Source organism: Bidens hawaiensis, unplaced genomic scaffold (assembly GCF_021521415.1).
Source record: "Bidens hawaiensis isolate Kalapana, Puna unplaced genomic scaffold, B.hawaiensis_p1.1 tig00016203_1, whole genome shotgun sequence".
Classification (NCBI taxonomy): Eukaryota; Viridiplantae; Streptophyta; class Magnoliopsida; order Asterales; family Asteraceae; genus Bidens; species Bidens hawaiensis.
Window position 1 is genome coordinate 409,218 of NW_027492477.1, and position 15,007 is coordinate 424,224.

Here is a 15,007-nt window from a genome sequence, read left to right on the forward strand (position 1 = left end):
ATTTCTTAGCTAGAATTTTTGCATGCTTTAGTGAAACCCCGTGATCTTTTGTTTTCTTATTAATATCTCATATGAAGAGCAATTATAACTTAATCGGTTCATTTGATCATTTATATACAGATTTTTTTGGCCTTTATCAGTAGTAGTATGCATTATAAAGCTGTAAATTCTCACTTACTATTTGTGTCTTATATCCACTTTCGAATCGTTCCTTGTCTGGTCTTGTTGTAACTGAGTCGGTTCACTTTATCATTTCTTGTCCAGTTGTCTGTGACTCATATGGTAATGTAAATTGATCTTTTTAATTATATCGAATCTATTTTTTTTAAGCAACTACAATATTATAACAAACAATTGCGAGTTTGTTTTCTTGTTTGCTACAATGTGGTGCTTTTGGTGCCTCAGAGTTGTCATTTGTAAGATCAAGTATGTTAACAATTAAAGTGAATCATTAATTTTATGCTGATTTCTTTATTTTACCATAATTACCTAATACTTACTATAGAAACAGGGCTATTTGTGTTACATGAGACATATTTATCAATCTTTATTCTGTGTTACATTGTTCCAAGCTTTGATCAACCCTCTGATTAAGATGTGTGTCTAAAATATGTACCAGGTGTTAAAGTGCTTTACCGTTACTACTGAGAGAAGCATCAATCATGGCGTCTTCAGATGACGAGGGAGAGACATTTCCAGATGCTGTGTCGGATTATTATTTTAATGATAAAGATGATGAATCCCTTTCATTTTCAAAGTTACCTATTCAATGGAATGAAAGTGAAAGCTCAAATGCTGACGCGGAACCCATTTTTTTGGGTGGCAAGGTTGATAATGGTCTTGGAAGGTTTTACCAGCAGGTGAAAGCATGGAAGTATGATATCTCCACACCGGTTCCTGAAATTTCAGTGCTTGCTAAAGATAACCATTGGATCAAGCTTAAAAAACCTAGAAAGAGTTATGAAACATTGATTAGGTCGATATTGATCTCTGTGCACTGCCTCTGCTTTTGTAAAAGCAAACCAGAAGCATCAGGGAAATCTTTAAGGGAACATCTCTCGAAAGTTTTTAGGTATCTTTTATTGTTTGTGTTATTGGGCTTTTTATTTAATATTCATTCGTATGAGTTATTTAAGATTTATCTTCTTCCATATTGCAGCTTATATGAAATCAGGCCTTCAGAGAAGGATTTAAAAGATCATATTAGTTTCATTAGAGAAGCTATAAAGAGGGATGATACATTAGGAAAATCAAAGGTTTGTCTTGTTTTTTCATGTTTGTATTGTTTCAGTGGTTCAACATATTTGTATTTTTTGGTTAATTGTATTTAGCTAATTGAATTGGAACTTCTACTTTGTAGATGTTAGAACTTAATATCATTATTGTACCATTTGCTTACTTTTTTAAATCTTGCTTTGAGCTTGACCTTGATCTATTAGAACAGTTTTTGGCTGCATTATTGGAGAATCCCAGAAAGAACTCTTTTGATGAGGTATAACATGGCTTCTGGTTTGTCTCCGTTCTTCTTCACTGATTTATAATGTTCTTGACATTTTTGAAATATCTGGTTTGTAGGATGTTACAAAACCTAGCTTTATAATTGACGACATTAATGGTGATGTGCAAGATCATGACATCAACACTAATCAGACTGATGATAGTGATTCAGACGGGGAAGATGTAGATTTTGATGTTTGTGCGATATGTGATAATGGTGGCAAGCTTACATGGTACTACTTCTTGCTTCCTGTTTTTATTTTCTGATGAATGGTTTTCTGTTTTCTGATGATTTTGTTATCTGTTGCAGTTGTGAAGGGAAATGTTTTAGGTCATTTCATGGAACCCCAGATTCCGAGGAGGCACAAGATTCCAATTGCGAATCCCTTTGTTTAACCTCTAAAGAAATGGATGTTAGTTAACCATCTTTGAGTTTGGATAATATTGTTTCGTTCTCTAAACCTCTTTTGTTTTTGCATGATTATCTTTAGTCATATCCTATCTGGATTCTTTGCAGGATTCATACAAATATCAGTGTGAGAATTGCCAGTATAGTCTACACCAGTGCGCTGTTTGTGGTGAACTAGGGTGTTCTGATAAATCTTCAAATACAGAGGTATGTAATACTAGAGACAGTATTATGTCAGTGTCTTTTTTGATGATCTTCAACAAATAAATTGTTTACTCTTAGCATGAGAGTAGTTTAAGTCTTGATTTGTTATTGCTACAAATGCTCGTTGGAAACTTGTTATGTTACTTACCTGGATGGATTTCGTTTTGGTTCATCAGTTTGATTTTTTTGTTTTCAAAAATGCCACTTTTGTGATTCTTATATTCTTCATTTCTTCTACATTATAATGTTATTTACAGACCTACCACCGCCTAAATTTAGTGACATTAGACTATTAGAGATTAAATTTTTTAATTTTACACTAAACGAAGTTCTTGGTTGGTATCGTTGTGCAGGTTTTTCGTTGTAGTTCTGCAAGTTGTGGTCACTTTTATCACCCAAAATGTGTAGCAAAGTTGCTCAAGAAAAATGATAAAACTGAGCAACAGACACTTAAAGAAAAGATAGCTGCAGGGGAGCCCTTTCTATGTCCAGCTCACAAATGTGCTGTCTGTAGGCAAACAGAAAACGAAAAGGTTAAAGATTTGCAATTTGCTATTTGCAGACGATGCCCAAAATCGTACCACCGAAAATGTTTACCTAGGTATTTTTTTATGTTTCATTCATACATCCTCTTCATCCAAAGTTACCATCATTTGTTACTTGTAATTAATTTTGATATTTTATTGCTCTTTCTGGAATTTTTGCAGGGAAATTAAGTTTGAAGATCAAATTGGCGATGACGATGATGATGACGTCAGGGCTTGGGATGGACTTTTGGCTAAATCCCGTGTATTGATATATTGCTTGTAAGTTTGTAATCTTCTAAGTAGATGTGGTAGTTTTTACCTGTTCAGGTAAAATTTAAACAAATAGCTGAAAAGGAAATGAGTGAATATTGTGTCGAAAGTCACCTAAGGTGTGGTATGTTGTTAAAAATATAAAACCTCCTAAAGCATCTAGTTCAAGAAATTTAATAATTGATTTTTTTAGTGGTAAATTATATCACACACTAATTACTAATTATTTGCCAACTTGCATGGACCTCTATTTTTAATCAACATTTATTCTGGGATTTGTCAGGGAGCATGAGATTGATCCGGACCTAGCCACTCCTGCAAGAACCATAAAATTTAGGAATATTCTAATTAGAAATACAGTGCAACCATCCAAGAAGAAACCTGCTGTCAAGGTGACAGGTGGCGATTCAGTAGACCCGTCAAAAAAGAAGTCTGTTTTGACGTCACAACAAAGTGTTAAAAAATGTTCTGCTATTAAACCTGAAGGCTCTTCCAAAAAGAGAGCAGCAGTTTCATCTGGCTCAGAACCTTTGAAGAAAAAGAAATTAGCAGATGGCTCTAAGAGGAGCATGCCAACTAAAGTCAAAAAGCCTAACCTGAATGATGGTCAACCATCCCTAGGGAGTAGATTGTTTGATTTTTTTAACGGGACAGAGTCAGACAATGTGGAAAAGGATGAGACTTCTGTTCATGACAACAACCAAACTGTTGAAGCCAAACCTCAACAGACAGAAGTTTTACCTCCTCTAGATGATGAGTCTAAACAGAGGTACTTAATTGGTTATGTTTTATTTCTAGCCAGCAACATCAAAAGATCTTGCTAAACAGGAAATGGGTTGACCGGGTTAACAGGCAGAAAGTCACCATAAGCGTACTTTATATATAAAACCTCAAGATTTTAATTTAAAGATATAAGCTATTATTTTAATAATCTAATTTTCATACTCATGCTGACAATAAATACATATGAAGAATTTAGAAGTTTGGGGGAAAATTTGTACTTGGTGCCAATGTAATTCAGTTTGACCACTTTAACCTTTACGAATGATTATTTGCCTTTACCTAAACATAGTTTGATTAGGGTGGCAGTTAAGACATCATACACGTATAACCTACGTGTCCTGGTCATGACTTGCGTAACCCACATTTTAAACGGGTCAAACGAGTCGGTGGTTGAAACTATATAGTTTATATAGTTTTAAATTCTGTGTAAACGGACTGTTGAGGTGACCTGTTTTATTTACAATCTAATCTGAAAACAACACATTTATTAAATGGGCCAGTTTACGACCCAGGCTGTTAAGACCTAACCATCATATCTTGCAGAATAATGGCATTAGTGAGAGAAGCTTCTTCTTCTGTTAAACTGGAAGAGGTAAAGAAATACCATCAAGGAAAAGTACCATCTACACATGCACATTCATCAAGGGTGGATAAATTGATTAAATTATCCAAGGTGGAAGGTTCCGTTGAGGTATCTTTTCTTTTGACCTGTTTGTTTATAATTGACGGGTTATGTTTATCTAAATATGGAATTGGACGGGCCGGAAGTCACTCAGAAAGTATTCAAAAATATCAAATATTTTATATGACTCTATTAAGAAAAGCTACATCATTATTTTGGTAACATTGTTTTTAGTCATATTAACACATTAGTATTGTATATACAATACTAAAAATGAAATTAAGAGTTCGTGGGCCAGGCCCCATCTGTAAATGAATACCATGCCATTATGTACTGTAACTATGTTATTACTGCAGGCTCTTAATGTAGCTTTAAAGAAGCTTGACGAAGGATGCAGTGTTCAGGATGCGATGGCTGTTTGTGATCCTAGTGACATTGACCAGTTGATGAAATGGAAGGTAGACATGAATAGTGATCTTTCTCATTATTTTTAGTAAATTCTTATGTTTTATATATTGTTTTATGATCTGATTAATAGCTAAATTTATCATAGATAGCTTTTTTTCAGCAAGTATAAAGTAAATAGGGAGACTGAAGTACATTTCCATGTAGGATCAATTTATTCCTAGACAAAATGAATGCCTGTAATTTTAGGATGAAACGTTTAATGAATTTAAGGATCAACAGTCCAAGACCATAGCTTTGGACTATTTATTGTCATAATGTGTTTGACTTATACTTTTTGTATTTTTTTTATTTTATTTTGTGCCATGTAGGAGAAACTCAGAGTGTACCTTGCACCATTTCTGCATGGAAAGCGGTACACATCCTTCGGTCGTCATTTCACAAAAGTTGAGAAGCTGGAAAAGGTGACTGGTTATTGATCAGTTTACCAATAGTAATCAATGGCTCCTGTTACTTTTTATTGGCTAATCTATTTTATATGTGATTTTTGCGCGTGCAGATAGTTGATAAGCTTCACTGGTATATTGAAGATGGTGACACGGTAAGAAGTTGCCTAGAGAGTTATTAATTTCTTGATGTTATATGTCTTGTTAAAAATATACCGATTCTGCATATGCTGTATTTCTTTTAAATGGTCGTGATGCATTAGTTGTTACTTACCCTTTTACAGGTAGTTGACTTTTGCTGTGGGGCGAATGACTTCAGTTGCCTGATGAAGAAAAAGCTTGATGAGACGGGAAAAAAGAAGTGCTCTTACAAAAATTTTGATATTACCCGACCAAAGGTAGAGTTAGTTACTCCCTTCTATTAACTTTTATATAATTCACACAAGTATTATTTATTCTCAATAATTATCTGAATGCGTTTTGCAGAATGATTTCAACTTTGAGAAGAGGGATTGGATGACAGTTACCCCAAGGGAATTGCCCTCTGGGTCTCAATTGGTAAGATGATTGTTTACATTTGATACACTTGTTTCTTGGAACTGTTACCAGTTACCACTGTATGTTTTTTTTTTTTCACACAGTTGATGTTTGTTTCGTGTTTTTCTCCAGGTTATGGGACTAAACCCTCCTTTTGGAACAAAAGCTGCTCTTGCAAATAAGTTTATAGACCATGCCCTTAAATTTAAGCCTAAACTTCTCGTTCTTATCGTTCCCCCAGAAACTGAAAGGTAGCTATTCCCATTTATCAATAAGATTGTGCTGATCAAATTGCCGATCGTAATCTGTGGGTTTTCCTTATGCAGTTATGTTTATTCTAGTTAACCAATATGTGCCAGTATGTATGTATATATGTGTGTGTGTGTGTACAAAACTACATATACGTACATGCATGCATACATGTTGGAACAGATTGGTTAATAATAAATACATATAATTGCAAAAGGAAAACCCGGAGATTATGATCAGCAATTTGATCGACACAATTTATTGATATATGGGAAACTGAAATTACTAAACCGATTGCAAAATCATCAGCCTATTAGATAAACTCAAATGCCTAATAATTACATAAATGATAAATCAAGCAACCCGTATAATAGAGATGTATCTGTATTATTTATTTGTGTATTTACTTACAAATTTCTCGTATTCAACCAGATTAGACAGTTTAAAGAGGGTGTCTCCTTACGATATGATCTGGGAGGATGTTGAACTTTTAGCTGGCAGGGTAATATTTACTTCTTTTGACTTTTCACATTTTTCTTGATAAACGTTTGATGTGACAGTTTTATTAAAATTACTCTTTTTTAATTACTTCCAGTCGTTTTATCTTCCTGGATCAGCTGATGTTAATGACAAACAAATGGATCAATGGAACGTAACTCCGCCACCACTATACCTTTGGAGCCGGCCCAATTGGACCACTAAACACAAGTCTATAGCCCAGAAGCAAGGTCATATACCCCTAGAACAACTTCCAACGGAATCTGCTGAAAACGAGACCAAATCGGACCTTACTGTTGGTAAAGTTGATAAAGTTACGATAGAAGACAGTCTTTCTGTTGAAAAGGATTTTAAAACAACATATAAAGCAAAAAAACTTAAGAATAAGAAGAGGAAAAAAGAAAGCCCGTACGTTCCAGAAGCTAAAAGAAAGCAGATTATCGAGGAAAAGGGTAATGGGAGTTCAAGTAAGAAACCGCGTTATAATCAGGAGTTGAAAAAGGAGGAACCTGAAGCTAAAGCTCAGAAGTTGGAAGAAGCCCGGGTACCTGTTGAAACTCAGAAACTTCAAAATAAACGAACCTCTGTTGAAGCTCCAAAACGTGAAACAACACAGGCTCCAGTTGACGCCCGGAAACTTGAAAAGCAGGCTCCTGTTGAGGCCCAGAAACATGAAACACGGGCTCCGGTTGAAGCCCAGAAACTTGAGACACGGGCTCCTGCTGAAACCCAGAAACAGGAAACACGGGCTCCTGCTGAATCTCAGAAAAATGAAACGCGGGTTCCCATTGGAGCTCAGAAACCTGAATTAACCTGGGTCCCATCTCGTGAAATTGAAGTTCAGAAACATGAAAAATCTCGAGCTCCCTCTCGTGAAACTGAGAACCAGAAACCAAGGGTCACATCTCAGGCTCCCTCTCGTGAAACTGAAGTTCAGAAACCTGAATTAACCCGGGTCCCGTCTCGTGAAATTGAAGTTCCGAAACATGAAATTTCTCGGGCTCCCTCTCGAGAAATTGAAGACCAGAAACCAAGGGTCACATATCGGGCTCCTCCCTCTCGTGAATTCGAAGACCAGAAACCGAGGGCTACTGCTCGTGAAATGGAAACATCGAAACAGGAAAAAACACGGGTCCTGTCTCGTGAATTTGAAGCTCAGAAATATGAAAACAAACGCTCTTCACCGCACACACGGGAAGATAAAGTTCATGACACCCTAACCGCAGATTTTAGCTTTGTTGATGTTGACCAACGTTCGGATGGAAAGTACAAGGCAGCAATTGATGAATCAACTTTTAGCCTTCAGAATGATTTTGGTCCATCATATGATGATTATCTAGTGAGAAAGTACGGCTCGCCGAATGAGGAATCTTACTTGGGTAGCACAATTCATAGGCGGCTAGATGCTGCGGACCCTGTGGTTCCTCCTGGCTTTTCAGCTAGACCTGACCACCTTCAGTATCCACCTGGCTATGAAAGGGTTATTAATAGGGCGCCTTATTTTGATGAAATGGGCGCACGATCTGGTGGTGGCTATTCAATGACTCGCCATGAGGCAGGGTTAACCAGGTTCGGTTCTACAGATGCAACACCATATAACAGGACAAGCACGTCTACAACTCAACGGTATGCACCCAGGCTCGATGAGCTGAACCATGTGAGGGTCAACAACGTGGGGCGGTCTGAAATCGATGAGATGAACATGAGCCACCTGAGGATGGCCGGGTTGGGACGTCCTGAACCGCCAATGGGAAGTCGGGGTGTTGGTGGTTACCGACCACCCATAAATGGACCAGGGGCTCGTATGGATTCCGTGGGGTTTGCACCTGGTCCATACCGCCCCTATCAACATTAGGTTGGCTCAACGAGTGATCCGGTTTTGTGTAGTAGACTTTTGTTTTGAATTGACTGTTTAACGACTAGTGTTTGCTTATGGTTAACTTATGTCGAACGTGCTAGATTATGTTTAGTTTTTGAATCGTTTTGTGGGTAGAATCTAGGCCCGTTTGACTAATAAAACCCAGCCAGTTTGGACCGTTTGGTACCGGTATCGTTACAAACTTTGGACAAACCTTCCGGGTAATATTTTTATGTCTCATGCATCTTAGACTTATTTTGTATTATGTAATATGTTGTTTGGTATAAATCTGCAGTGCATACAAGATAGGACTTGCATAGTCAGTTCAGATTGAGTTTTCCGACGGAAAATGTGAATTTTTTGGCTAAAAACGGTTTTCAGGCGATCTGCAAACTATTAGTCGTGGGCGGTTGTAAGCAAATACGCTTTTAGTCGGGATCGCTACCAACCAAGTGTTAATTGGAACTGTTGTTTTCCAATAGGGCATAATTGAGGTTATCTAAAACCAATTTTCCATTATTAATTACCTCCTAAATATGTTAGTATCAACTTTGCATTTTTATATATAAACAAGCCACGTCTAGCGCACGTAATTAGTTTCAGATATACCATTGCGAGAACTACATGAACGCTTTGATCCGCGTCTTTCACATACGCCTTATTGCACCTTAAATCAAATATCATACTTGTGATTTTATCTCCCTAGGGGTTTAAACTTAAAGCGGAAATGGACCGTATAAGATAGAACTCGTGGAAACAGACCATGTAAGATAGAACCTAACCAGCGTAAACCACCAATATAACTTAGCCTATATTGAAGTTGAATATAATAGTTATGACTAATGTCATGTTTTCGATTTTTAATTTATATTTATATAAAAAAATGAAAAAGGTAATAATTATATAATGATTGAAATGGTTATGAGACATTTTACCACTACGTCACTTTTTCGCGAAAATAGTCATTGCTGATCGAGACGTCACGTGTCGTAAAACGTCTTTATATGTTTAGTTACCACTATACATGGCCTATGGGTTTTACATATCATAAAAGTATAATAGCTTGTTATATTTATTATTGACATCCATCACGTGATATTAATTAAAATGATAATGTATTTATCTTAAATTTTTATTTGCGATAACAACTTCTTTAAGTGTCATTTTGCATAATTATAATATATAAAAAAGCGATCTTAAATTTTTTAATTAAACTAATGTATAAATACAAATTTAAATCTATGTTAAACAATTGGAGTTAACCAAATTTAGACGCATGATTAAAATCTTTAATGCTCATATCCCATTTATAATATATTATAACATAACGCCTTGCTTGCGGTGCGCGCATATAATGTATATATGTGTGAACCATCGGGTGAGCTAAAGTGAATTTGCAATGACGTTAAAAGTGGCGGAAGGTTAATCAGGCATCATGTGATGGCGTTAACAGCCGAAAGACAAAGGTACATGCACCAATCGGCCGACGTTTCGATGGTTGAGTGTTATGTGTCTTATGTCCAAGGCTTGATGTAAAACTACTTTCGAGCCGTGGGTCTTACTGAAAGCAGCCTCTTTATTCCTACGGGATAGAGATAAGGCTTTCTACAACTTACCATACTCAAACCCTATTATAATTTTGTTATCGGTAGAATTTACTGAATACGTTGACGATGAATAATATTTTATAACATTTATAAAACAACTTTCAATTCATACACAGTATACAACCACTCATCTTTTGTAGTGTAACAAATATGAAATATGCAACAACTCATGTTTTTTCCTTCTGGGAGTCATGGAGTCCACACAAGCACACCATTTATGACTCATTAATTTAGTATTAAAAATTTAATATATCTATTATTATTATTATTATTATTATTATTATTATTATTATTATTATTATTATTATTATTATTATTAACTAGCTCACATCACTATAAAAGGGTGAGCATTCAACAATCTAATGCACCAACAAAAATATTTAGTCACTTTCTTAAGAGGTATATACATAATATGATATATTATCCCTTGTATGTGTTCGAATATTGTATGTTGAACTAATCATTCTTGTGTATGTTCTTTGCTTTACAGAACTAATATAAAGATGGGAGCAGGCGGTCGGATGAACGAATCAACGAACGATAAGAATGTTTTAAAACGTGTCCCGACAGCAAAAACTCCATTCGAGATTAGTGATCTCAAGAAAGCCATACCACCACACTGCTTTAAGCGGTCTCTTGCAACATCCTCCTACTACCTTTTTCGAGACATTGCCATATGCTTTACGTTTTACCAAATTGCGTCGAACTACATTCCTCTTATACCTAAACCGTTTAATTACATAGCATGGCCGGTTTACTGGTTCATCCAAGGTTGTAGTTTTATGGGTATATGGAGTATCGGTCATGATCTGGGACATCATGCTTTTAGTGAATACCAGTGGCTTGATGACGCAATTGGTTTTGTCGTTCATTCTGTGTTCCTTACTCCTTACTTTTCATTTAAATATAGTCATCGTAGTCATCATGCTCACACGAACTCAATGGAGTATGACGAGGTTTGGATCCCCAAAAGGAAAGCCGATACCTTGTATTCTGAAGTTTTAAACAATCCGCTAGGAAACTTGTTTTTGACTATTATTCGGTTATGTTTTAGCTTTCCTATGTACTTCACTTTCAATATCCACGATCGTTACATCGAAACCTTGTCTTCTTTCTCGAAAACAATCAAGTTTGTTTTTTTTCTTATAAGGTAATTGAATATGTTTTAAAATGTTATCTTATATTTGGTACTAAATTGATGAGCAAACTGGAAAGTTTAGTAAAGTTTTGTGTTTGTTTAAGGAGAATTGAAAATTTATTACTTGCAAATGTATATTCTAGTTTAATTGCAATGTCGGTTAGTTTGTTAGAACCTGTTATTTTATTAGTTCATCCTTTGGCGGTGGCGGTGACGGTGGTGGTGGTGGAGTCAAGAAAATAAGATGAAAGAGGAATGAAACGGAAAAAAAAAAGTGATAATGAATGAATTTTAATAGAATTGGATTCATTGTGTAATCATACGTGCCATAACATTGAACAACCAAACACCTACTATTTATTACGTTATAATGATCTATTCAATTCTACTTATCATTGCTGCATACCAAACCCTACATAAGGATTTTACAGACGGCTATTGTAATAACCAAAATTTAATATCGTTCGGTCACTCAGTTTTAAATATATAATAAAAGGAAATTATGAGATAAGATATGTAGTATGATTTAAAGAAAAGAAAATAAAGAAAATAAGAAACAAACATAAATACATAACAGTACTCAAATTTAAGTTTAGGACAAAAGTAAAAATAGTTCCATACAGTGAGGTTTTCAACTTGAAGTATTAAGTTTTGATTTCTATCCTCATCAAAGTAAACTGATTATAAATATATGTCTCGAAACTTTAAACATTCATACTCAATACAATTATAATACCATGACACTAAATTCCGGCAACGGTTAACTTTATGCGGCATGCCAATTCAACAGTGGCCTAGTTTAATATAGCCAACCCCACCCACAACGGAACCGAAGTTAACCCGACAAACTAATTTAAAAACAAACAATACCTTGTTTGCCATATGTTCATCTCCACCTTAGTTACCAAGAAAAGTGTATTATATATGAGTAGAGTTGTAGAGCTTTCACCACCATACCTCAATATATATTCCGTCAAAGTTTCCGATGACGACAACTTGTGATCATTGGCAACTCAAAAACAAACTAAAACACCAACAAAATAACCACTTAGTAACTTCCGGTCATACTTCCACCTCCCGTACAACTCTAAACAAGTTTCCGGTTCTGATAAATCAAAGTAAACACAAAAAGATTAATTAATACCCTATTGTTCCCACCCCTACCACCTTTAAACCACCACACGACAACACCGCGTTAACCGGCATATATCACTATTGTTGTTAAACTTAAAAGTAAGGTAACACCACTTTGATAACTATATATCATTAACTATCTTCATCTTGTTAAATAATATACGGTCACGGTTCGAAACTCACTTGTACCTATTTATTTGTTTAAGATTAAGATTCATCAACCCACCTTTTTGCAAATAAATCATCCATCATGGTTTTAAACTCTTATGAAAGAATACAAACTTTTATTTTATTTATTAACTGACATCAACTTATTTCCCAATATTGTGAACCATATTTGGGACACACTATATATACATAAAATATTGGTGGAGGCTCCACAGAGCTGTTAGTTTTATAAAGTGACATGAACAAAGGAAAATATTTGTAGGGAAATCTAATTTAATATGATATAAAATAATATATATATAATATGTATCCTTTTTAAATAATAACGAACATGTATTCAATATGGGATTATTCCAAATCAATAATAAACAAGTATAATTCTATAACTCATATGTAGATAAATTGAAAGCGCAAAACAAGTTAACATCATTTTGAAACTCTAAAGTATACATCAATTTAGGACATTAAAGGTACGGATCCTTACCCCTCTTCATTGTTGCTTTCATATTCAACTGTTATAAACCCATTAGTTTCATATATATTTTTTAAAACTCCTCACGTTTTTGAATTATCAATTCACTTGACTGTTCATTGGATCCCCGATATGATTATAACATTGGATTTAAGTATTATATGTAATTATACTCATTTTCGCATGTTTCGATATGTGTTACGATAATATAATTGCTATGAGTTATTTGAATAAGATTATCTGTATTCCGATACCCTGATTGTCGCTTCTCGTGGAGTGTCCCACGAGCATGTTGTTACAGCATCGACAACATGTGCACCAACCGTGACGGTGAGATCAGTTCACGGCGTCTCTTAAGTACAAGTGTGGCACATATGGCTATTAGGAGGCGTATGGATCGATCCTAGGATTAATATTAAGGAGATGGATAACGGGTATGCCAACTCGCCAACTCGTGTGATAAATATCCAGAGTAGCTACCTGTATATTTCACGTTTTATGTTCGCTCATGGGTATATTCGTATGATGCGTTTTAATTTATTTAATAAGGTTATTTTGTATCGTATCATCAACCGTAAGTTCAATCTAAATTACGTTTTATTAAATCATTAATTTTTTTAGCCCATTATTCCGTACTGAGCATTCGGCCCATTCCGTTATTTTTACTTTTGTATATAGGTTAACAGGTTACTTTTGGGCGGGATTAAGAGCGATGAATAAAACATCAGGATCCTTAATAAAACAAATCTTTTCAACCATGCTAGTGTGTAAATTAACCTTAAGTTTGTCTTGTCTAATGTTTTACACCTTTGACAAGTAAATATATAAAATTATGTCTTTTGTTCAGAAACCATGTTATTGTGACACGCCGAGCTATTGGATTAATATAGACCACGCGCCTGTTCTTTTTTATTTCCTTCTTGATTTTTGGTTAAAATTAACTAATATAGGCGTCGCCTATATTATACAGGGTTGTATAAATATCAAGGAGAAGCATCAGATTGACTTTGCAACATCTGGTAAAAGCATCTACAACAACAAATTTTTCAAACCGCCACATCAGTTTCACGTTAAATTCCAAACTCTTTTCAAACACCATTTATTCCACAACAAATCTCCACAAACTTCATTGAAATAGTATATAATATATCTATATGTGTATGTGAGATAGAGAGAAACAGTTGTCCACCTCACTAGTTTGCCGGAACAAACTTTGGTTCATGAACTTTGCTCCACAACAAGGAAGTTTGTAACCATCTCGTCCGTTGTACGCCACATAGATCCGGACCTTGGGTTCCATACCCCGTTGGATGCTCTATGAATAAACTCAATAAAATCAGGAATCAAAGCCCGTAAATTTATAAAAATATAAGAATTCTCATAGCATGTTTTATTTTTATCTTTTTACAAAAATATTTCTGAAGTGTATAAAAGCTCTTCTAAATTTTGATAAAAAAAACAAACATGTTTTTTTGTGGTTCTCAAAATTCTTATGACTTATAAAAGTTCTTAAAATATCATAACCATATATATATATATGTGTCAAGACACTATCCTAGTTGGGAAGTTGTTCCCATGCAACATAACACATGTAATATGTTGTGTAATTAAATAGACTAATTGCTAAATTACTTGGCACTTTTTTCAGATTTTTTTGGGCCAAGTTTACTTGATATTGTTTACCAAAGATTTTTATATCATATAAAGAAAATTATAAAAGTTTCACCCCATCGAAAGTGTTCCTTAAATGGCTGTCGAGTCTAGGATGGGGTCTGGACCGGCTATGATAAGCCGATTTTTATTATATACCAGCAACATGAGGTAAAATCAGATTCTTAATAAATGTGCAACATCATTAATAATCATATCATTATCACACTCTTGCAGTTTCAACTCTCAAGGTAAAGGCTAGTACATCACGCAATCAACACCATTTGGATGGTGCTTATCATTTGAAATCATGATTTTTGGTTTATCCATATTATTAATAGAATACATGAACCAATTAACAATTAATAAAAATAATTGTTTTGCCATTAAATAGCATACAAAAAACAGTTGGCAAAAATAATTGTTTTGCTTATGTTACACAATTGGAAGAAGAAAAGGACCACCTAAAGCAACAAGTGGCGAAGCTTGGACGAAGGCAGAGTGTGCTTAAATTTTCGATGAAACAGGTAAAT

The 15,007-nt window shown here is 34.9% G+C and overlaps 1 protein-coding gene and 1 pseudogene across 1 annotated transcript; both read left to right on the plus strand.

The window, feature by feature from the left end:
• Nucleotides 1–503: 503 nt before the first annotated feature.
• On the plus strand, nucleotides 504–8,788 carry LOC143550949 (protein ENHANCED DOWNY MILDEW 2-like). Its single transcript, XM_077041495.1, has 18 exons — nucleotides 504–1,072; nucleotides 1,160–1,256; nucleotides 1,445–1,492; nucleotides 1,576–1,730; nucleotides 1,808–1,910; nucleotides 2,015–2,113; nucleotides 2,464–2,711; nucleotides 2,818–2,916; nucleotides 3,191–3,676; nucleotides 4,234–4,381; nucleotides 4,669–4,770; nucleotides 5,089–5,181; nucleotides 5,277–5,318; nucleotides 5,448–5,561; nucleotides 5,650–5,721; nucleotides 5,833–5,951; nucleotides 6,382–6,451; nucleotides 6,545–8,788. Exons 1-18 carry the CDS (start codon nucleotides 663–665, stop codon nucleotides 8,300–8,302), a joined length of 4,263 nt encoding a protein of 1,420 aa, XP_076897610.1. The 5' UTR covers nucleotides 504–662; the 3' UTR covers nucleotides 8,303–8,788.
• Nucleotides 8,789–10,415: 1,627 nt separating this feature from the next.
• LOC143550932 (delta(12) fatty acid desaturase DES8.11 pseudogene) lies at nucleotides 10,416–11,293 on the plus strand (annotated as a pseudogene).
• The last annotated feature ends 3,714 nt before the right edge of the window (nucleotides 11,294–15,007 follow it).

Bases quoted from the DNA above. Each gene is read 5' to 3' on its own strand.
- LOC143550949 (XM_077041495.1), top strand. From the start codon at position 663: ATGGCGTCTTCAGATGACGAGGGAGAGACATTTCCAGATGCTGTGTCG. The intron at 1,073-1,159 runs GTATCTTTTATT...TCCATATTGCAG, and splicing joins CATCTCTCGAAAGTTTTTAG to CTTATATGAAATCAGGCCTT. The intron at 4,771-5,088 runs GTAGACATGAAT...TGTGCCATGTAG, and splicing joins ACCAGTTGATGAAATGGAAG to GAGAAACTCAGAGTGTACCT.